At 40.8% G+C, this 24,366-nt stretch overlaps 1 protein-coding gene across 1 annotated transcript in view; it reads left to right on the top strand.

Moving 5' to 3' along the window:
- The window catches only part of OSMR (oncostatin M receptor), a 67,934-nt gene that overhangs the window by 5,695 nt on the left and 37,873 nt on the right, over nt 1-24,366 (top strand). The window contains exons 2-3 of the mRNA XM_010853750.1: nt 12,161-12,246; nt 20,473-20,645. Coding sequence (XP_010852052.1) covers nt 12,174-12,246; nt 20,473-20,645 — 246 coding nt within the window. The 5' untranslated portion in view covers nt 12,161-12,173. The remainder of the gene's footprint in view (nt 1-12,160; nt 12,247-20,472; nt 20,646-24,366) is intronic.

Below are 24,366 nucleotides of genomic sequence, written 5' to 3'. Positions count from 1 at the left end.
CACTTCCACTGTATAATCCTAAGGGATTTGATTTAGGTCATACCTGAATGGTCTAGTGGTTTTCCCTACTTTCTTCAGTTTAAGTCTGAATTTGGCAATAAGGAGTTCATGATCTGAGCCACAGTCAGCTCCCAGTCTTGTTTTTGCTGACTGAATAGAGCTTCTCCATCTTTGGCTGCAAAGAATATAATCAATCTGATTTCCGTGTTGACCATCTGGTGATGTCCATGTGTAGAGTCTTCTCTTTTGTTGTTGGACGAGGGTGTTTGCTATGAACAGCGCATTCTCTTGGCAAAACTCTATCAGCCTTTGCCCTGCTTCATTCTGTACTCCAAGGCCAAATTTACCTGTTACTCCAGGTGTTTCTTGACTTCCTACTTTTGCATTCCAGTCCCCTATAATGAAAAGGACATCTTTTTTGGGTGTTAGTTCTAAAAGGTCTTGTAGGTGTTCATAGAACCGTTCAACTTCAGCTTCTTCAGCATTACTGGTTGGGGCATAGACTTGGATTACTGTGATATTGAATGGTTTGCCTTGGAAACGAACAGAGATCATTCTGTCGTTTTTGAGATTGCATCCAAGTACTGCATTTTAGACTCTTTTGTTGACCATGATGGCTACTCCATTTCTTCTGAGGGATTCCTGCCCACAGTAGTAGATATAATGGTCATCTGAGTTAAATTCACCCATTCCAGTCCATTTCAGTTAGTCCATGAATACTCCAGGTACCTCATGGAAATGGAAGAGTCTTTGCAGTTTTGTAACTGGCTTATTTCACTTAGCAAAATGTCCTCAAGTCTCATCCCTGTTGTAGAATGTATCAGAATTCCCTTCTTTTTTAAGGCTGAATAATGTTCTATTGTTTGTATATACCACATTTTGCTTATTCATAATGCTTTTATTTTTAAATATCTTTTGCTGCACAGAAGTTTTATTTATTTGTTTTTAAATGTATTTATTTTCTTTTTGTCCATGCTGGGTCTGCGTTGCTGCCTGGGCTTTTCTCTAGCTGTGGCGAGTAGGGGCTACTCTTCTTGCGGTGTGCAGGCTCTTCACTGTGGTGGCTTCTCTTCTCGCAGAGCATGGGCTTCAGTGGTTGCAGCTCTTGGGCTCTGGAACACAGGCTCAGTAGTTGTGATACCTGGGCTTAATTGCTTCGTTGCATGTGGGCTCTTTCCAGACCAGGAATGGAACCAGTGTCCCCTGCATTAGCACTGGACTCCCATCCACTGCACCACTAGGAAAGTCCTGCAAGAAGTTTTAGATGTTTGTGTAATCGACTGCAATCTAATCACTTACGTGCTTTGTCTAGGTTAGAAAGACCTTTTTCACCTGAAAATTATTTCTAAGCTTTTATTTTTTTTCTAATACTTTTATTACTTTGGTTTTACATTTAGCTTTTCAAAATTCCAGATTTTTGTATAAGATGAAAGGTAAAATGTCACAACTTTTTTCTTAAGTTTTAAGCATTTGATCCAGTGAGGCTCTGAGTGCTCACTTCTATCTGATTCTTTCACAGTCCCTCAGACTGTAGTGTGCCAGGCTTCTCTGTCCGTGGAATTTTCCAGGCAAGAATACTGGAGTGGGTTGCCATTCCTTCTCCAGGGGATCTTCCAGACCCAGGGATTGAACCCACATTTCTTGCATCCCCTGCATTGACAAGTGGATTGTTTACTGCTATACCACCTGGCCTGGGAAGATATAGTTGATTCAATGTGGTATATTTATAATCATACTACTTTTTTCCAACTCATTTGAATTCTATTATTTACAGCAAAATAAATTCCTGTTTATATAAGGACTTGTTTGAGGATTCTATCTTATTTCATTCATCTATTTTTGTCTCTTCTTCTGCCAGTTTCACTCATATCCCTGAATCACTTCTGCTGTAACTTCAGTTCAGTTCAGTTGCTCAGTCGTGTGCGACTCTGTGACCTTATGGACTGCAGCACACCAGGCTTCCCTGTCCATCACCAGCTCCTGCAGCTTGATCAAACTCATGTCCTTAGAGTCCGTGATAGCATCCAGCCATTTCATCCTCTATCGTCCCTTCTCCTCCCGCCTTCAATCTTTCCCAGCATCAGAGTCTTTTCCAATGAGTCAGTTCTTTGCATCAGGTGGCCAAAGTATTGGAGCTTCAGCTTCAGCTTCACCATCAGTCCTTCCCATGAATATTCAGGACTGATTTCTTTTAGAATTGACTGATTTGATCTCCTTGCAGTCCAAGGGACTCTTAAGAGTCTTCTCCAACACCACAGTTCAAAAGCATCAGTTCTTCGGCACTCAGCTTTCTTTATAATCCAACTCTCACATCCATACATGACTACTGGAAAAACCATAGCTTTGACTAGATGGACCTTTGTTGGGAAAGTAATGTCTCTGCTTTTTAATATGCTTTTTAATATGTCATAGCTTTTAATACGGTCATAGCTTTTCTTCCAAGGAGCAAGCGTCTTTTAATTTCGTGGCTGCAGTCATCATCTGTAGTGATTTTGGAGCCCAAGAAAAGAAAGTTTGTCACTGTTTCCATTGTTTCCCCATCTATTTGCCATGAAGTGATGGGACCAGATGCCATGATCTTCGTTTTTTGAATGTTGAGTTTTAAGCCAACTTTTTCACTCTCCTCTTTTACTTTCATCAAGAGGCTCTTTAGTTCCTCTTCGATTTCTGCCATTATGGTGGTGTCATCTGCATATCTGAGGTTATTGATATTTCTCCTGGCAGTCTTGATCCAGCTTGTGCTTCATCCAGCCTGGAATTTCACATGATGTACTTTGCATATAAATTAAATAAGCAAGGTGACAGTATACAGGCTTGATGTACTCCTTTCCCAATTTTAAACCAGTCCATTTTTCTATGTCCAATTCTAACTGTTGCTTCTCAACCTGCATAAAGGTTTCTCAGGAGGCAGGTAAGGTGGTCTGGTATTCCCATCTCTTTAAGAATTTTCCAGAATTTGTTGTGAAGTCAAAGGCTTTAACATGGTCAATGAAGCAGAAGTAGATGTTTTTCTGGAACTCTTTTGCTTTTCCTATGATCCAACGGATGTTGGCAATTTGATTTATGGTTCCTCTGCCTTTTCTAAATCCAGCTTGTACATCTGAAAGTTCTTGGTTCATGTACTGTGGAAGCCTAACTGGAAGGATTTTGAACATGACCTTGCTAGCATGTGGAATGAGCACAATTGTATGGTAGTTTGAACATTCTTTGGGATTGCGCTTCTTTGAGATTGGAATGTAAACTAACCTTTTCCAGTCCTGTGGCCCCTACTGACTTTTCCAAATTTGCTGGCATATTGAGTACAACACTTTCACAGCATCATCTTTTGGATTTGAAATAGCTCAGCTCGAATTCTGTCATTTCCACTAGCTTTGTTCATAATAATGCTTCCTAAGACCCACTTGGCTTCATACTTGTGATGTCTGGCTCTCAATGACCACACCAGCGTGGTTATCCAGGTCACTAAGACTTTTTTTGCATAGTTCTTCTGTGTATTCTATGTATTCTTGCACGTCTTGCACATCTGTGTATTCTTGCACGTCTTTTTAATCTTTTGTGCTTGTTAGGTCCGCCTACTGTTTCTGTCCTTTATTGTGCCCATCTTTGCATGAAGTATTCCCTTGGTATCTGTAATTTTCTTGAAGAGATCTCTAGTCTTTCCCATTCTATTGTTTTCCTCTTATTTCTTTGCCTTTTTCACTTAGGAAGGCTTTATCTCCCCTTGCTATTTTCTGGAACTCTGCGTTCAGATGTGTATATCTTTCCCTTTCTCCTTTGCCTTTCACTTCTCCTTTTCTCAGCTGTTTGTTAGGCCTCCTCAGACAATCATTTTGCCTTCTTGCATTTCTTTTTCTTGGGGATGGTTTTGGTCATTGCCTCAGTGAGTAGCAAGCAGTGCTTACTTTTTCAAACTCTTACCAATGCTAGGTATTAAGTCTTTTAAGTCAGCTTTGCCAATTGGACACCACACAGACACACACACAGATATAAACAATTGCAGCTTTAATTTGCATGTATTTAATTATTATTGACAGTGTCTAGTTTTCCTTTTTTCTTTTTGGTTATTAATATTTCTTTCTCTTTTATAAATTACATAATCATGTCATTTATCAGTTTTTATTTGGAGTTTCTTATCTTTTTCTTATTGATTTCTAAGAGCTTTATATATATTAGGGACATAACCCTGTGACATGAATATTGAAACTATTGTTCCCAGTTTGGTTTTAGACCTATTATATGTCTAGAATATTTTCAGTGTTCGTTTGATTGTTGTAGCAGTCTTTACTTTTGCTCCTGGTTTCACGTCATGCTTGACAGATTGTACAAATATTCACCTATGTATTAGTCAAGTAATTGTTTCTTCCATTTTTGCTGAGATAATTAAATAAAACACTTTATAAGTGTAGAGTATATGATAATGATTTTACTTACGTGCATCATGAAATGTTTATCATAGTAAGTTCAGTGAACATCCATTATCTCATATAGATACAAAATAAATAGAAAAAATTTTTCCTTGTGATGAAAACTCTTAGGATTTTCCTCTTTTAACAATTCTCATGTATAACATGAAACACTGTTAAAGATCTTTATCATGCTTGTATTTACTTATCTCATACATAAATACATCCCATGTATTTATTTATCTTATAACTGGAAGTTTGTCCCTTGTGACTGCATTATCCAATTCTCCCTACCCCTACCTTCTGCCTCTGATAACCACAAATCTGATCTTTTTTTCATAATAGTTTGTTTGTGAAGTGTAATCAGCGTTCAACACTATGTTAGTTCCTGGTGTGCAACATGGTTATTCAGTATTTCAATACATTTCTAAATGATCACCATGATTAAGCCTAGTCATCTGTCACCAAAGATATTACATTGCTGTTGACTATATTCACCGCACTGTCCATTTCATGTCTGTGGCTCATGTATTTTGTAACAGGAAGCTTATGCGTCTGAGTTTCCCTCATCCATTTCCCTCCTCTTCTCCCCGCTTCCCTCTGGCGAACACCTGTTTGTTTTCTGTATCTATGACTTTGTTTCTGCTTATAAATTACCTATGTTCATTTTTTAGATTCCGCATACAAGTAAAATCATATAGTATTTGTCTTTCTCTGACTTGTTTCACTTATAATAATCTGTAGCTCCATTCATGTTATTGCAAATTCCAAGATTTAATTCTTTTCTATGGCTGAGTAATATTCCATTGTGTATATGTGCCACATCTCGTTTATCCATTTATCTACTGATGAGCGTTTAGGTTGCCTCCGTAGCTTGACTATTATAAATAATGCTGCAATGAACTAGGGGTACATATATCTTTTCAAATTAGTATTGTTTCCTTCAGATAAATACTCAGAAATGAATTTGCTTCTTCATAGCAAGCTTCCCTGATAGCTCAGATGGTAAAGAGTCTGCCTGCAATGCAGGGGACCCAGGTTTGATCCCTGGGTGAGGAAGATCCCCTGGAGAAGGCATGGAAACCCACTCCATTATTCTTGCCTGGAGAGTCCCATGGACAGAGGAGCCTGGTGGGCTACAGTCCATGAGGTTGCAAAAGCTTGGACAAGGCTGAGCGACTAACACTTTCACTTTCATGATAGTTCTAATTTTTAATTTTTAGACTAACTGCCAAGCTCTTTTCCATAGCGGCTGCACCAATTTACATTCCTATCAACAATTCAAGAGGATATGTATACTTATGACTGATTCACTTTATTGTTGGGCAGAAACCAATACAACATTCTAATCAAGTATCCTCCAATTAAAGCTAAAATTAAAAAAAATGCAAAAGATTTCCTTTGCTCCACATTCTTATCAGCATTTGCATTCTTACAGTTATGAGGTGATATCTCCTTGTAATTTTGATTTGTATTTCGCTGATGTTTAGTGATGTTGATCATCTTTTTCTGTGACTGTTGGCCATCTGTATGTCTTCTTTGGAAAAATGTCTACTCAGGCTCTCCACCCATTTTTTAATTGTGTGTTTTTTTTTTTTTTTCATGTTGAATTGTATGGGTTCTCTGTTTATTCTAGTAAATTTAATGGTCTTGCATTTTTATCTTTGTTCATCTGGATTTTATTTTGTTGAAGGAAATGAAGCTATACCAATAATGATCAAACTAACATTAATTGGGCTTACTATGTGTATGATCTCATAATCTCATTTGATCTTCATGGCAATCCTATGAGGTAGGTTATTTAATCTTATTTCACAGAAAAGAAAATGAACGCCCAGGTGGTTTAAGTAACTTGCCCATCGTCATACAGTTAGTAAGTGCCAAAAGGGGGATTGACTCTAAGTAGTCTTATGTCAGAGTACCTGTATGTAACTATTACAGCTTCCTTTTCCCATCCATGTTTGGGTTAGTACCATTTGGGGGAGTAATTTATTTTTTCAAATGAAGTATCACCTTTGGCATTTACCAAATGCTTGCATATTCTTTGGGTCCAGGTTTTGCAGTTCTTTGACTTCACATACAACAGAGACTCACCTTTACTCCTAGCTGGAATCACAACTAAATGTTGCTTTAAAAAAGCAAATGAGCAGTGTGTGAGTCAGTTGAGCCTCATAACTGAGGACTGATCTTACACAACTGGTAGAAACACTTACCTGGGTAGGTTTAGAGAGCAAGAGAAAAGTGCTTGAACCCTGGGCATACCTCTGGAGGAGGAAGGGATGGTGAAATTGGAGTGAAATTACCCTGTGGGTTACCAGCCCTATGCTGTAACAGTGGAGGCCCTTTCAAAGGCAGAGTGTTACTCGCTCAGTCGTGTCCGACTCTTTACAACCCCACGGACTTTAGTCCTCCAGGCTCCTCTATTCATGGGATTCTCCAGGCAAGAAAACTGGAGTGGGTTGCCATTCCCTTCTCCAGGGGATCTTCCCGACCCAGGGATCAAACCTAGGTCTCCTGCACTACAGGCAGATTCTATACCTTCTGAGCCACAAGGGAAGTCCATTCAAAGGCAGGGCTCTTTAAAAAACTATAAGAAGAATGAGACCTGGAAAATGTGGGGATTCTCTAAGAAGTGAGCAACTGTTTGTACTGCCACGTAGAACTCTTCCATAAGATACACACACTGGGCACATATCCTGTTTCAACAGCTTCTTTCTTTAAAATAGTATTTGCATATAACATCATCAGGGCACCGAGCCAGTTTTGAAGATGTTGGCAACACACCCATGTTCTTGGGAAGCAAGTGACTGATTAAACTGCTTCTCATGGGGATTATTTGCAGTGGGGAAACTTCCCAGGAATAAATATTTCAGTAATGACTGAACAAGAAGCGCTGACGAAGAGGGACAGATTTTTCAAAATCCGTGCTTTTACTACACATGTATTTATACCGAGGGATGTTCAAAGGCCATCTTCTTTTTGCAAAGAGACAGGATTTGAATGAGAAGTTCTACAAAAAAGTGGGTGATTTTTCTTTTCTTTCCTCCCATTTTCCCCCCAGAGAAAGAATGTCAGTGAAAGACATGTATGAATTAGGCAACATTTGACAACAGAAAATGTAGACAGGCCTGAAAAGGAATCTATTTTAATTAAAATTTAATGCAAAGAAGAAAGAATGCAAGAAAATTGGTACAAGTTTTTACTCATTAAATGGATATTGACTGGGTAGCAACTATATTCTGGAACTGTGATAGACAGTGGGGAATAAGATCCAAGCCTGTCCTCAGGCACTCATAGTCTGGGTGGGAATAATGGAGATCTGAAAAATAGAAATAAAAGATTTGGTCTATATCCATTAATCCTATGGTCCTAATGATTTGGTACAAATTATATACTACAAACTTATCTACATAAAATAGATAAGCAACAAGGAATTACTGTGTGGCACAGAAAACTATATTCAGTATCTTATAATAGCCTATAATGGAAAATAATCTGACTATATATGTGTGTGTGTAGCCAAATTGCCTGCTATATACCTGAAACTAGCACAATATTGTAAATCAACTATACTTCAATTTTAAAACACTAGGATTATTTTTTTAAAGAGAAATAACATATTGCCAGTGGGGAGGGTAATGGACAGTTAGGGAGCTGGGGATGGACATGTATACACTGCTACATTTAAAATGGATAACCAACAAGGACCTACCGTAATAGCACAGGAAACTGCTCAACGTTACGTGGCAGCCTGGATAGGAGGGGAGTTTAAGGGAGAATGGATACACGTACGTGTATGGCTGAGTCCCTGCCCTGTTCACCTGAAACTGTCAAAACAGTGTTGATTGCCTATACCCCAATACAAAATTAAAAAGGTTTTAAAAAGAGAGAGAGAACAATTTGAGTAAGGACAAAGGCATGCAGTTGAGGCAGAAAAGTATTTTTCCTGTGTGAATTCTGCCACCTGGTACTTCCCAGACTTCCTTTTCTCATTGCAAATTAGATGCAGCCTTGCTTCTCTCTCACAGCTGTAGAGAGAGAAAGCCTGTTGAATGAATGGGAGGACTGGGGAATTAAGCAGAGCTTTGGAGGAAAAACCAAGCCCTGAGTGCCGGTGGGGGGAACGTGCCAAGTGGCCAGCTGATGCCGGACACACCAGCCCTCATCCTTGAAGTGATGTAGGAGAGCCTAGCCTGGTCCCAGGTTTTTGTTTTGATCTGGTCAGGGGGCACGGTACACAGTGTGAAGTGCCCCAGAACTACATGCTCGGACCTCTTTCTCTTTTCTGTCTGTTCTCCTCTTGGAGATCATCCAGTCCTGTGGCTTTATACGTGTGCACTGAAAACCCCTGGGTTTGTCCCCCGAGCCAGGACTCCTTCCATGGACTCCACAGTGTGTAGCTAGCTGGCTACTTGACGTCTCATTTGAATATCAAGTAAGCATCTGAAGTTAAGATGTCACACATGCAGTCCCTGATACAGCCCACTGAATCATTCTTCTGCTTCTCCGTTAGTGGTGATTCCATTTTCCAGGCACGCAGTCCAGAATTCTGAGAGCCACCTGTGATGTCTCAGTTTGTCACCACCCCACACGTTCTGCCAGCTCTGTCTGTAAAATCTCTCCCAAATTTCATCACCCTTCCCAGCATCGCTGCCGTCCCTGCACCCCCGGGGTCTAAGCCAACATCTGTCTCCCATGGACCACGGCCTGAGCTTGCTCCTGCCACTCTTGCCCCGTTCAGTCTCTTCTCATTCAGGGTCCTTCCTGTGCAAGACCACGTTACTCCTTTGTTTAAAACTCACCAGCAGCTCCCATCTCACTCCAAGTAGAAGCCAAAGTTTCTTAAGTGTTTTCCCTGCCTGCTCTCCCTTTCTGTGTGCTGTCTGATTTCTCCTGTCACTCACCTCCTTGCCCCCTCCAAGCCCCGGCTCTGTGTTGTGTCTTGACTATGCCCAGCGCTCAGCACCTCAGGACGTTTGCACAGCTCACCCCCTCACCTCCGGGTCACACAGGGAAGAGCTGATGCACTCAGAATTGGATCACCCGAGGAAGACTGACGTAGGAAGGGTGGAGAGGAACCGCGTGGGCTGTGTGTCCAGTCACCTGGGGCCTTGGATAAGAATTCCTGGTATCTGTGTTTTTCCCACAGTGTCAGGCTCTGTGCCTGCAGGAAACCTGTTCACAGGGCATTTCCCAGAGGGGGCTCCACAGCAGGGAGGAGCTCCACAGCAGGGAGGAGCTCCACAGGGCTTTCTGGAAGGTTCTCCCTCATGACTCTTGCTCTGCAGGTTTCAATAAACGTTATTGATTTTACTGGAAGATTTTCAGACAACAGCTAGGACTCCTAGTCCTCTGCAAAACGTCCTGAGAGATCTGGAGCCTGCAGTATCTGGATGGTGGCTGCCTAGTCACAGCACTGGACAAAACCACTATGCTCTGTGCAGGCGGTGACCACTGGGTCACAGCTGCCCCCTGTCCAGTGGGTTGTAAAACCATGCCTGTGAGAACTGATGAAAAGAAAACCAGGACATTCGATGGCAGCTGGAGCTGAGGTCCCCAGTTTCACAACCAGCCATGTGAGATGGTGGGAAAGGGCAGGGCTTCAGACAGGACTGTCCTGGTGATTCTACCCAGACCATAGACATAGGTCCTTTGTAAATTACCATATCTTCAATTCTGTTATATGAGAACTTGTGTTCTTTAATTTCTGGTTACCCTTAACTGGTAGGTGGCCTCTAACTCCTAGTTTTAAGTTTCTTTGCCCCATGACTTGTTTAATTTTTGTGACTTGGTAAATATTTGATTTACTGAGACTCCACCTTTTAAGAAACATCTTAAATAGCCCTTTCATGTGGGGGACACAGGCAGCATGCATCCTGCCCCTGGAATTACCTGCTTTTGAATTGAGGGGATGAGCAAGGAAATAGCAACCCACTCCAGTATTCTTGCCTAGAGAATCCCGTGGACAGAAGAGCCTGGTGAGCTTCAGTTCATAAGGTTGCAAAAAGTCAGACACAACTGAAGCGACTTAGCATGCACGCTCTTCTCACTATGGTGAGTCTTGTGTTCTTGTGTGATGTACATGTTAGGAGGATGGGACCCTGTGCCATAGACCGGGATTGGATGGATATTTAAATGCACAGTGAGTGTCAAAACCCCACTGTGGCATTTTCCTTTGCCTTCACTTTGGTTTTCAGCAGAAACTCTTTTCTCTTGAGTCAGTCTTCCTCCCAGCTTTGATATTCAGTTGTAGTAGGAACCCATCTGAAGTTGTCTGTAGACATTTCAGCAGGGTGTGAATGGATTTCAGCAGGGTGTGAATGACCTGTTGTCAACAGTTGAAGTAGCAGAAAGCGGTGCTTAAAGGATCAGGAAGAAAAGCTGTCGTTTGCAGACTTTTGCGCCTGTGTAAGCAGATCTGCCCACTCGAGAGTAATTGACTGGTTTGGTTTACCCTCTTCCTGTCTTCACTATTGTTCCCATTTCGTGTAAAATGCTGTTTGAAGAAAACAAATGGATAGTGTGGGCAGTGAAAATGGATGATCTGGCTCACAGAACATCTAGCTTTTGATGACCCTAAGCAGACTAGATGGAGGTAAAAGTTGACTTTGAATTTTTCTTTGTTTCTCTCTGCGATGAGTCAGAGTTTGCAGTAGAAAAGTGAAATTCAGTACTTCCCCTGACTAACGTGTTTATTATTAAGTGAAGAACATATTAGCCTTCTTGAGACCATCCAGCTTATTTGTTGTGCCCTCACATTGTACAATGGTCAGAGACCTGATGAATCAGCAGAGCTGTTTTGGCCTGTAGTTCATAACCCTCTTGGAAGACAAGAGTCCCAGAAGGTCTCTTGAACAAGAACAATGCCGCTCTGCCTGTCCCCTTCAGAGACGTGTGTGCATTTCTCAGCTGACATTTTAAGGAGAGAGACAGGGAAGAGGGGAGGTGACTCCCCTGCAAGGCATCAGTTTGAATGGAGCTCTTCTGAGAGTGTGGCTGGGTTTTTCTGCCCTATCTTTCTTCACCAAACTTTGCCTGGTGTGAAGAGATTGGTGACTCCATTACCTGTTGCCACACAGCCTCAGCGTCCCATCTGGGAAAGCTGCCCTCTGCTTTCTGACCTCGGCTGGCCGGGCTGGAGCAGCGCAGGTGACTCACCTCTGTCTCCTGTGTTACTCATCCTCCTTTTGGAGCCAATAGAATAGCCCAGAAATGTCCTTTTCGTGCCAGAGGCGGAAACACAAAAGAGGAAATACAGAAAGTCTTTTGAGGCCCAGGCTCCAAGGGGACACATTATCACTTCTGCCTCATTTATGAGCCAGAGCAAGTCAAATGCAGCAGGAAAATCAGCTCATCGTGGGGTGGGGCTGGAAGAGGACTCCAAATTCACAGTGACAAGGGGTGTGGATATAAGGAGGAGAGGAGAGCGGGAGCCGTTCTAAAGTTTACCTATTTGTTTTTATTTGTGTGTCTGCATCGGGTCTTCGTCGCAACATGAGTGATCTTTGGTTGCAGAGCAAGGGCTTCCCTAATTGTGGTGCATGGGCTTAGCTGCCCCACCTCATGTGGGATCTTAGTTCCCCAGACTAAGATTCTAACCCTCATCCCCTACATTGGGAGGTGGATTCTTAACCACGGGACCACCAGGAAAGTCCCAGAATGGAAGCCTTTAATGTCATTATCTTCCACAATAGGTTCAAAGAAACCTGCTCACATCTAAAATTAAATTTCTCTTCTTTGCAATTTATCTTTTTCAGGAGGCGAGACCCTATGGCTCTCTTTGCAGTCTTGCAGACAACATTCCTCTTGGCATTGCTGCCCTTGAGAACTTACCAAAGTGAAGGTAAGAAGTGGAAAGAACAATAAAGGAAAAAAAATCACATAGAAAAAAAAAACCAAGGTAACTGGTGCTTTGGAGAAAAATGAACAGGTCATTTTTCTTTGGGAATTACCGGGAATTGGTGAGGAGCAGTGAGTAATTTAGTCTCCACCTTCCTGATCTTAATGGCTCATTTTAGTAAGCTACTCCTTAACCCTGATTTCCTGGCCAATGGAAACTTGTCACTAGACTTAATCCCTCAGCATTTCATGATCAGTATATGATCTGTTGCCTTTGGCAGAGGAGTTCCTTCTGTACTTGGTGTGTAGAAATGGGTTATGTGCCCAGAGTTAGAACAAGTTGGAATGTCCTCCATTCATTGAGAGGCCATTGCTTCCACAGTAATATGCTAAGTGCTGAAATGCTGTTTATGGCTAAAGAAATAGTATTTGTCTCTTAGCTACTTACCCAGTGAAGGTGTGTGTATGTATGCTCAGTCACTTCAGTCGTGTCCAACTCTATGTGACCCTAAGGACTATAGCCCACCATTCTCTGCTCTGGAGAATAGGATTTGTTGTATAGTATACTTATTAAAGTATAGTTAATATAAAGTATACATACTATAGTATATGTCATATAAATATATACGTATTATATATAACGTGTATATGCTAGGAAATTATACTATATATACTTATTAAAGTACATATACTTTAATAAGTTTACTTTCACATATATATTTAAAATAATACAATATATGATGAGAGTTTTTACCTTTAATGTTAGTTTTTCTAGAAATAACATCATATTTTATGGCTGCAAGCTCTCCCATCTTACGAATGGGCCACAGTTTGTTTCCTTGAGCGTGTTGGAACCAGATGGAGAAACTGGTGGGGAAAGTTGGGAGCCCGTGACTAAGTCTATGGCTATCTGGTTCTAAGCCCGCTCTTTTTGGCCACACGCCAATACTGTGTTGTCGAGAGCTGGGCCAAGAGCCCAGGGTCCTGGTTGGATTCTGTGACCTTGGGAAAGTCGCTCCCCTTTTTTTAGCTTCAGTTTCCTCCTCTGAAAAACACTGGGACTGGACTGAATCACCTCCGAGGTCTCTCTGTCTCTCTGACTTTACCTTGGCATTTCCCACCATTTCCCAAGGATGTCCTAGATTGCTTTCCATTTCAGAAATAGCAGTCAGCTATTTCTGACTGCTGTCTACTGAGTACCTGAGTCAAGCTCCTCTTTGTCTAAAGCATCACAGGGCAGCCTTCTAGAGCTTCCTGAAGCACTGGTGATATAGGGTAGGTGACTCACTAATTCAGTAATCAGTCACAGAGTGTCTGCGCAGTCACAGGGGTGTTACAGTCTTGATTTCAGCAAGATGAGTAAGACTTAAAGCCACCTCTGTTCAGCTCACGGTCTGCGGGGAGCCAAACACCAAACAGGCTATGAGTGCATGCTGTGATCAGGGTTCAAATATGGGGCGGGAAGAGCTGCAATGGGAAGAGGAGACCACCAGGAAGGACGAGTTATTAGTGAGGGGCAGCTGCTCAGGCAGGCACTTGAGATCGTGCCAGGGCTGTGCTGGATCTCTATCACTTGAGATCTGCTGTGGGTAAGACGTTGTGCCAAGTTCTGGGGACTAGAGTTCATTCCAAGATGCAGGACTCTGCCCTCCAGGAAATGTGAAGCTAGAGTGAGACTGACAGCAACAGATGACCATACCGTACAAGCAAGGTGAAATGAGGGCTAGGAAAGTGGGCTGATTTTGTATGCACTCTGCTTCTCTACACAGTTATTAAAAATAATCCAACCGCCCCCCCCCATTCCATAAGGGTTCTGCCTTTTCATTTTCCTTAATCTCCCTTTATTTCACTTCCTAAATCTCCCTTTGGTTCACAGGTTTAGGGAGAGGATGAATAGCAGCTATTGCTTTCTGCTGTCTTTAACTAAAAAATTGAGACATTTTATTCACAAAGGAATAAAACCTCTAATCAAATAATGATAGAGGATGACTTTGTTGGGCTTTGAATGTTCAGGAATCCCAACTTATTTCATTTACCTTTGAATGAATGGGGCATGATAACTAATTCCCTAAGCTCAAACTTGTTAAGAATCAGAATGCCAATTTATTAAGTTTAAGTGGGGAGTAAAACATAGAAATATAACCGGAACTCAGCCTTTTGGTGCAAATCAACTCAGAAGACTAAATTATGCATTCTGAAGTGTCATCTTAGTGATATGAACTGGATATCTTAAAGGAATATTTCTTTTAAAATCTAGCATATTATATGGTTCTGAAAGTTATACCATGTTTTTTGGAGAACATTTGCAAAGTACAGAAAAGCATAAAACAAGAAAATTAAAACCAACATGACGTTGTAAGGTGTTTATCCTCCAATTAAAAATTAAAATCACTCAACCTCACCATCCAGAAATATTGACTGTTAACATTTTAGTTTTACTTTTCTTTATAGCTTTTTAAAAATAACGGAAGTGCTTTAAAAAATATAAAATGGGGTTATAGTTCAATGTGATTTTTTTAAATGTATGAAAAAGGTCAAGAAAAACTAAACGATTTAAACTTGGCAGTGGAGTGAGAGTGGAAATGGTAAGGAATTCAATACCTGTATTGGTTGAAAATTTTTGTCATAATCATGTATATTTTAAAAATAATATTTATTGATGTGAAATTTACATAACATAAAATTACCAATTTATGATTAAAGTGAACAAATCAGTGGCCTTTAATACGTTCAAAATTTTTTGCATCTACCACTTCTATATACTTCCAAAATTTTTTTGTTGTCTCCAAATAAAACACTGTAATCATTAATCAATTATCCCCATTCCTCCCTCCCTCCCTTGGCCCCTGGCAACCTTCAGTCTCCTTTATCTCGCTGTGGATTTAACTGTTCTGGATATTTCATGTGGATTGAACCATACTATACGAGACTTTTGTATCTGGCTTCTTTTGCTTAGTGTGATGTTTTCAAGGTTCACCTGGTTTGTAGCACGTATCAGTGCTTCATTTTTCTTCACTTCAGTAGCTCAGTTGTGTCTGACTCTTTGCGACCCCATGGACTGCAGCACACCAGGCTTCCTTGTCCATCACCAACTCCTGGAGCTTGCTCAAACTCACGTCCATCGAGTCGGTGATGCCAACCATCTCATCCTCTGTCGCCCCCTTCTCTTCCTGCCTTCAGTCTTTCCCAGCATCAGGGTCTTTTCTAATGAGTCCCTTCTTCGCATCAGGTGACCAAAGTATTGGAGCTTCACCTTCAACATCAGTCCTTCCAATGAATATTCAGGACTGGTTTCTTTTAAGACTGATTGGTTTGACCTCCTAGCAGTCCAAGAGACTCTCAAGAGTCTTTTCCAACACCACAGTTCAAAAGCATCAATTCTTTGGTGCTCACATTTCTTTATGGTCCAACTCTCACATCCATATATGACCACTGGAAAAACTATAACTTTGACTATACAGACCTTTGTCAGCAAAGTAATGTTTCTGCTTTTTAATATGCTGCCTAGGTTTGTCATAGCTTTTCTTCCAAGGAGCAAGTGTCTTTTAATTTTGTGGCTGCAGTCATCATCTGCAGTGATTTTGGAGCCCCCCAAAATAATCTCTCACTCTTTCCATTGTTTCCCCATCTATTTGTCATGAAGTAATGCGACAGGATGTCATGATCTTAGTTTTCTGAATGTTGAGTTTTAAGCCAACTTTTTTACTCTCTCACTTTCATCAAGAGGTTCTTTAATTCTTCTTGGCTTTCTGCTATAAGGGTGGTATCATCTGCATATCTGAGGTTATTGATATTTCTCCCGGCAATCTTGATTCCAGATTGTGCTTCTTCCAGCCCAGAGTTTCTCAGGATGTACTCTGCATATAAGTTAAATAAGCAGGGTGACAATATACAGCCTTGACTTCTTTCCCGATTTGGAACCAGTCTGTTGTTCCATGTCCAGTTCTAACTGTTGCTTCTTGACCTGAATACAGATTTCTCAGGAGGTAGGTCAGGTGGTCTGCTATTCCCATCTCTTTCAGAATTTTTCACAGTTTGTTGTGATCCACACAGTCAAAGGCTTTCGCATAGTCAATAAAGCAGAAATAGATGTTTTTCTGGAACTCTCTTGCTTTTTCAGTGATCCAACTGATGTTAGCAATTTGCTCTCTGGTTCCTCTGCCTTTTCTAAAACCAGCTTGAACATGAAAACAGTTCATGTACTGTTGAAGCCTGGCTTGGAGAATTTTGAGCATTACTTTACTAGCGTGTGAGATGAGTGCAATTGTGCGGTAGTTTGAGCATTCTTTCGCATTGCCTTTCTTTAGGATTAGAATGAAAACTGACCTTTTCCAGCCCTGTGGCCACTGCTGAGTTTTCCAAATTTGCTGACACACTGAGTGCAGCACTTTCACAGCATCATCTTTTAGGATTTGAAATAGCTCATCTGGAATTCCATCACCTCCACTAGCTTTGTTCATAGTGATGCTTTGTAAGGCCCACTTGACTTCTCATTACAGGATGTCTGACTCTAGGTGAGTGATCACACCATCGTGGTTATCTGGATCATGAAAATCTTTTTTGTATAGTTCTTCGGTGTATTTTTGCTACCTCTTCTTAATATCTTCTGCTTCTGTTAGGTCCATACCATTTCTGTTCTTTATGTGCCCATCTTTGCATGAAAATTTCCCTTGGTATCTCTAATTTTCTTGAAGAGATCTCTAGTCTTCCCCATTCTGTTGTTTTCCTCCATTTCTTTGCACTGATCGCTGAGGAAAGGTTTCTTATCTCTCTTTGCTATTCTTTGGAGCTCTGCATTCAGATGGGTATATCTTTCTTTTTCTTCTTTGCCTTTAGCTTCTCTTCTTTTCTCAACTATTTGTAAGTCCTCCTCAGACAACCATTTTGCCTTTGCACTTCTTTTTCCTGGGGATGGTCTTGATCACTGCCTCCTGTACAATGTCAGAAATCTCCATCCATAGTTCTTCAGGCACTCCATCAGATCTAGCCCCTTGAATCTATTTGTCACTTCCACTGTATAATCATAAGGGATTTGATTTAGGTTGTACCTAAATGGTCTAGTGGTTTTCCCTACTTTCTTCAATTTAAGTCTGAATTTTGCAATAAGGACTTCATGATCTGAGCCACAGTCATCTTCCAGTCTCTTTTTGCTGACTGTATAGGGCTTCTCCGTCTTTGGCTGAAAAGAATACAATCAATCTGATTTTGGTATGGACCATCTGGTGACGTCCATGTGTAGAGTCTTCTCTTGTATTTCAGGTTATGATACACACAATATGTTTGTCCATTCATCTGCTGATGGCCATTTGGGTTGTTGTCACCTTTTTGCTATTGTGAATAGCGCTGCTACAAACATTTGTTACAAATATTTAAGTCTTGCAGCTCTTTAGGATATATACGTAGGAATGAAATTATTGAGTCATATGGTGATTTTAACTTTGTGAGGAACTTTCAAAATGTTTTCTTCAGTTCCAAAGTCTTTTTACACTCCTGCCTTGATATACAAAGGTTTTAATTTCTCCACATGCTCACCAATGCTTATTTCCATTTTTTAAATTATAACCCTCCTTGTGAGTATAAAATAGTATCTCATTATGGTTTTGATGTGCATTTCTCTAGTGATTAATGATGTTGAATGTCTTTTCATGTGCTTATTGGCCATTTGTACATCTTTGGAGAAATGCCTATTCAAGTCATTTGTCTGTTTTCAAAATAGAGTTGTTTGCCTTTTAGGTGTTGAGTTGTCAGAGTTCTTTATAAATTTTGGATACTAGATGAGTGATTTGCAAAATATTTTCTCCATTTTTAGTTTTTCTTTCCTCCCTTTTGACAATGTCCTTAGATGCACAGAAGTTTTTAATTTTGATAAAGTTCCATTTGTCTTTTTTTTTTTTTCTTTTTTGACTCATGCTTTGGCATCATATCTAGGGACCCAATGCCAAATCCAAGGTCATGGGAGTCCAGACTAAGATTCTAATTTTTATCCTAACCATTCCCAGCATCTGATCTATAAAATTCACAGAGGATGAATATCTTTCTGGGAAAATAGTCGTTGATGGCTAATAACTTGGATTTTATGGCCATTCTTGTTAACTTTGTTTCCATAGAATGAATTTTCTGAGATTTTTTTTTTCTAAACTCTGAGGATAAAACCTTATTTAGATCCTGAAGCTGTCTATCATGTGGACCATTAACATGGAGAACTTCATGCTTGTATCCACCAAGAATACTTATCAACTTTTCTGGCTAGGTCCAGAGCCCCATCCTTACCATCTGTATCCTGAACTTGGCAAGACATGGTGGGAGCCACACTTCTCAGACATTCCAGTCCATGTGACCTTCAGTTGGGCAGGATGTTCCTGCCTTCACAGCTGGGAAGCAGCGCAGTGAAGGCTTGGTATTAAAGAGATCCGTACTTAAGGTCCAGGCTGCTTTGTGTACGTTATTTAAGCTATCGAACTTGAGTCTTCTCATCTATAAAAAATGACTGTCTCAGTTTTACAATGGGCATTTCATGAGAAAAAATATGCAAAGCACCTAGCACCATGCCTGATAAACTTTATATGCTCAGTCTTATTGTTGCTGTTATTTTTTACCTCCCTGTGAGAAAAATACAGGCTTTCCAGGTGACTCAGGGGTAAAGAGTCTGCCTGCTAATGCAGGAGATGTGGGTTCCATCCCTGGGTTAAGAAGATCCCCTGGAAGAGGGAATGGCTACCCACTCCAGTATTCTTGCCTGGAGAATCCCATGGACAGAGGACCCTGGAGGGCTACAGTCCATGAGGTCAGAAAGAGTTGGATACGACTGACCGAGCACATGCACACATGCGTGAGAAAAGCAGCATATGTAGAATGACAGTTTGGGAGATTTTTTTTTCAGTATTAGAGATTCATGCCATTTTTATTCTCAAAAGAAGGTAATCTCTTACCATTTAAACTGGGTGCCAGAGAGTCTCAGATCACTAGGGGAAATCCCCAAAGAACTAGAAAAATGAATGTTAAAAAGATATGTGCTCCGCCATGAGCCATCAGCTCCCAGTTGATTTTATCAATACACTCTTCATCTTTTCAATACTTTTGCAGCATTCCCAGTGTACTTTAAGTTAAGTGACTTAAGTGAAGCCGCTCAGTCGTGTCCAACTCTGCAACCCCATGGACTGTAGCCTACCAGGCTCCTCCATCCATGGGATTTTCCAGGCAAGAGTACTGGAGTGGGTTGCCATTTCCTTCTCCAGTGTACTTTAGATGCCCTCAAACCAACCAGTGAAGCCTCTTGATTCAACAATACACAATTCTTCTTGAATCTGTATGGCATTTCCTCTACTTATATAAAAAGCCATGTTTTGTTCTTCTCCCAGCATTAGCAGTGATCCCACTCACTCCATCAGGGCAAATCCTCTCTCTAGGCTGTTTTCCAGCTCACTGACCTCAGCAAATCTGTCCCATGTTTGAATCTCTCCTCTTTGACAGACTCTATCCCACCATTAAACACTCTAAACTTGCAGTCACTCATTATTTCATAGAAGTCTCTTGTGTCTCTCCACTAGGTTCCTTCCTTGAGCTAGAAACCTTGTCACGATTATTTCATTTCACACTAGGTTAGGGTTAGCCCAGTAAATTCTTGCTAAAGGTGTTTTAAGTTCAGTGCATTGAGATTTAAGCAATAGCCTCTATAGATGGGACTTGTTCTCACTTTATAGCTGTTTAATAAACTATGAAATATTTGTTTGGGTTTTTTTGACCACAAAGCATATGGGATCTTAGCTCCTCAACCAGGGGTTGAACTCACATCCCCTGCACTGGAAGACAAAGTCTTAACCACTAGATTGCCAGGGAAGTCCTGTAAACTATCAAATAGTTCACAAAATATTCATTTTAGATGTCCAGAACTATGAAATTTATAGCAAAAAGCCCTGTTTTTTAATTCAGCCTTGTTATAAATTTCTAAACTATTTAGATTGTTCAATGAAATATCCTTTTGTGTAACAGTCAATATATTAATTTGCTGTGTATCATTGAGCAACTCATTTCATTCATCTAGGGCTTAATTTCTTCATCTGCTGAGTGATTTCTAAATTCCCTCCAGCTTTTCAGTGTCTAATTCTAGAGTGTATATGTGAGCAATGTTTTCCAAAGCTAAACAGTGATGATATTGAACAGTGTAATTATCTGCGATTATTCAATCACACGCCTATTAAATGTCACTTCATATCGTGTTTTGGTCTTTCAGTTCTGTCTGAACCTTTACCATTAACTCCTGAATCACTGAACGTTTCCATCAATTCTACAAAGCAATGTTTGCATTTACAATGGACTGTCCACAACCCTGATTATCACCAGGAATTCAAAATGGTTTTTCAGATACAGATCAGTAGATTTAAAGCATCCAATGTCATCTGGTTGGTAAGTATTTTTATTCTTGGCTCAGTATTTTAAAAATCCTTTTCTAACACCATGATTTGTCTTTCATGACATCCTCCCCAAAATCCCAATCTGGAATCATTTTAGCAACTCAGAACAGTTCTAAATAATCACAGTTCTGTGTTTTTAGTTAAGAGGATCTGGGACAAATTAACATGACAGTTTTAGTTTGGTAGGTTGGGTGGGTTGTGCTATAAAAATAGATCATATTTTCAGTTATTCTCTGTTCTCTATGAAAGCTGTTGGGGTCTATCCTTGTGAAGACTGGATTCCAAAAATCCATGATCAGCCATCTTATTCCTCTTCCTTCTTCCTTCTCTGCCTACCAAAGATTCTCCTAAATCAGGGGTAATAGTTTGGCAATTCTCATGTCAGTGTGGCTCTCAGGCAGTTTCTTTACTAATACTGTACTGAAATACAAGGAGGAAAATGTTTTAGCATTTTCTCTTCTACCCAGCAAAGAGGTCTTCCATGGACCTTGTCGGAGAGTAATTTACCATGTCCTTTGCTTCCTCACATGTGCCTTTTTCTATAGAAAATTAAATTAAGAAAATCCTGAACTCATACTCTTTTTGCCTTTGAATTATTTGGGATTGATGTGCTCTAGTCTGGTTTAAGTCATGGTTATGTCTGTTTTGCCTGATGCTTTCCCATTCACTGCATTGGGGCACTTTGGTGGTTTCTTTCAATGACCATTTATGGTCCAGGGAGCCCTAGTAATCTATGCCCACATCATGATCGTTTATTATCATGGGAGGTTGAAGGACAGTGAAATATTTTCTCACTGAAGGGAAACAGAGAATTTGCATAGAGAGAAGTGAAACACAGATGTTTTATTGCTGGGGACCTCTATTTGCTAGTGGATAGCCACTCTTCTCTCAGGCAGTGGAGGCATGGATACAGGGACCCAGAGGGTCAGTTCCTTTAGCAAAGCATAAAGGTCACTAACTTTAAAGGTTCAGTTACTTTTATGATCCATCATCATCACCTTTGAGATCTGAGTGAGTGGCCTAAATATCGTTCTGACTATTGATTTAAGGTTGATACCAGGTCTATAATTCTGCCTCTCATAGGGCAGCTTCCTACTGTGAGAGTTATTTGATGTTTCTTTCTTTTTTTTTTTTTGTAAGGCCAAAAACAGTAGTTTATTTGGGGTTTGTTAAGACTACAGGCCAGGAAACACAGATCTCAGAAACACTTGCCCTGTGTTCCCTGGCTTTTTATTTATTTTTTTAAGTTTATTGAGATATAGTATAATTGCTTTACAATGTTGTGTTCGTCTCTGCTGTATAGCAGAGTGATCAGCTATACATATGCATATCTCTTCTCTGTTTTGGATTCCCTTCCCATTTAGGTCATCAGAGAGCACTGAGTAGAGTTCCCTGTCCTACAGGCTCTTGTTCGTATTGATCTGTAGGATGTATATATGTCAATTCCAATCCCCCAATTCATCCCACCCTCTCTTTCCCCCTTGGTGTCCATATGTTTGTTCTTTCCATCTATGTCTCTGTTTCTGCTTTGCAAATGGGTTCATCTGTACCATTTTTCTAGATTGCATACAACAGCGGTGCTTGTATACAGCTATTCCCTCCCCAGCCCTTCCTCCCACTATCCCTTTCACAGGGATAATTTTTGTATTTTCATATTTTTTGTATTATCGATGGATACACTTGTTGATTTGGGCCTAGCACAGCATTGAACAGAGGTCATGTTGAGGCTAAGAATTGCCTAGGGAAAAGAAATTTGAGTGGAGGGCTGGAGGAATTTGTGGAAAACTGGCATTTAACCCCATTAGTGAAAGTAACATTAACCATAGACCAGGTGGATCCCATTCTTTATTCTTCTAAAAGATAGTTCTTTTTGTTACCACAGTAAAGAAAATAATGGTAGGAAAGCCTGAACTGACAGTTGTTCACATCTGTTTAGACCTTTGATTCAGGTACTAGTTCTCTTTTCAAGGTAAAAAGAGAAATCTTTTTCTTTCTCGCTAAGTAGGTTTCTTGCTGCTGAAATCTACTTGTAGCCAACCAAGGCTGGAGGTGTTTGAGGTGTTTGAGGTGTTTTGCCTTGTCCATTATATGGTTCCCATAACATCCAGCCCAGCCTGATCCCTAGGGCACAGAAGGGTTTGTGATGCTGCCTTTTTCTTTTTTTTGTCACTTATTCATTTGACAAAAGATGATCACACCTGCCTATGCCAGATGCCAGGAACAGGTAAAGAAAAATCATCTTTGACTTGAATAGTTTGCAGCATAGTTGAGAAGATCATCCAGGACACACACAGCAACACCAAGAGGACAATTTCAGAAAACCTGCAATGACCTACCCCTGACCACGCACACACAGAACTCTCTCCCTTTGCCTGCTGGGGTTGGGTGGTGTAGGACCCTCCATAGCCAGAGGAAGGAACAGCCCCTCTCCAGGCAGCTCTGTTTCTGACTGGAGCCCTGGGCTCCACGTGGGAGTTATGGTCACACTCAGTCTTCCCCAGTCATCAGTCACCATGCATCCCAGAAGAGATGATGCCATGAAAAGCTGTTATCTGAACCTCTTGGGCCTGCAATCAAGGACAAACCTAAGGTCCCCTCCACATAAAGTTCAGAAAGCCAGCTGAGAGAGGCTGCTTCTATCTGGACCATAATCTCCCTTCATAGGGCAGGTCCCTGAAATGCAACCTCACTCTTGCTGAGAAGGAGCAGCTCTCTGTTCTCATGGCTCCGATTGTGTGTTCCCAGATAAGCCAATGGATAATAATAAATAAATATATTTATGTTAAATTTATAAATTTATATTAAATTAAATATGTATTATAAATAAATAAAACAAGGCAAATAGATGGGGAAAAAGCTCCAAAATCACTGTGGATGGTGACTGTAGCCATGACATTAAAGGTACTTGCTCCTTGAAGAAAAGCTTTGACAAACCTAGACTGCATTACTTTGCAAACAAAGGTCTGTCTAGTCAAATCTATGGTTTCTCCAGTAGGCATGTATGGATGTGAGAGCTGGACCATAAAAAAGGCTGAGCACCAAAGAATTGATGCTTTCAAATTGTGCTGTTGGAGAAGACTCTTGAGAGTCCCTTGGATAGCAAGGAGATTAAACCAGTCCATCCTGAAGGAAATTAACCCTAAATATTCACTGGAAGGACTAATGCTGAAGCTAAAACTCCAGTACTTTGGCCACCTGATGCTAAAAGCTGACTTGTTGAAAAAGAACCTGATGCTGGGAAAGATTGAGTGCAAAAGGAGAAGGGGGGTGACCGGGTGGGACTCAGTGGACATGAATTTGAGCAAACTCTGGAAGATAGTGAAGGACAGAGGAGCCTGGTATGCTGCAGTTCATGGTGTCACAAAGAGCTGGATGTGACTTAGCAACTAAATAACGATAACAAATAAACCAAAGGACAAGCGTCTTGACCCGGGTGCTTGCAGCTGGTCCAGGGACTCTGAGCTGGATCCTGGCTGGTGCCGACCACTCAGAACTCACTGTGTAGTCTCACCTTGGCCTTTCTAGTCACACGCTTTATGATTCCATCCATGGCAGGGGAAGGCAGAGTAGAGTAACCACTCAAGCTTGGAAGGAGGCCTGGAGCTTGAATCAGGGAGGAATAAGCTCGCTTCTTGGGAATGGATCAGTGACTTCACTTGGGCATCATGTAAATGCCAGCTTTTCATGACTTACTGATGTCTGCCAGGGCCAAA

This window comes from Bison bison, unplaced genomic scaffold (assembly GCF_000754665.1).
Source record: "Bison bison bison isolate TAMUID 2011002044 unplaced genomic scaffold, Bison_UMD1.0 scf7180017864331, whole genome shotgun sequence".
Lineage (NCBI taxonomy): Eukaryota > Metazoa > Chordata > Mammalia > Artiodactyla > Bovidae > Bison > Bison bison.
Note: the sequence above shows the minus strand (reverse complement) of the source record. Positions and strands in the feature narration are given on the sequence as shown.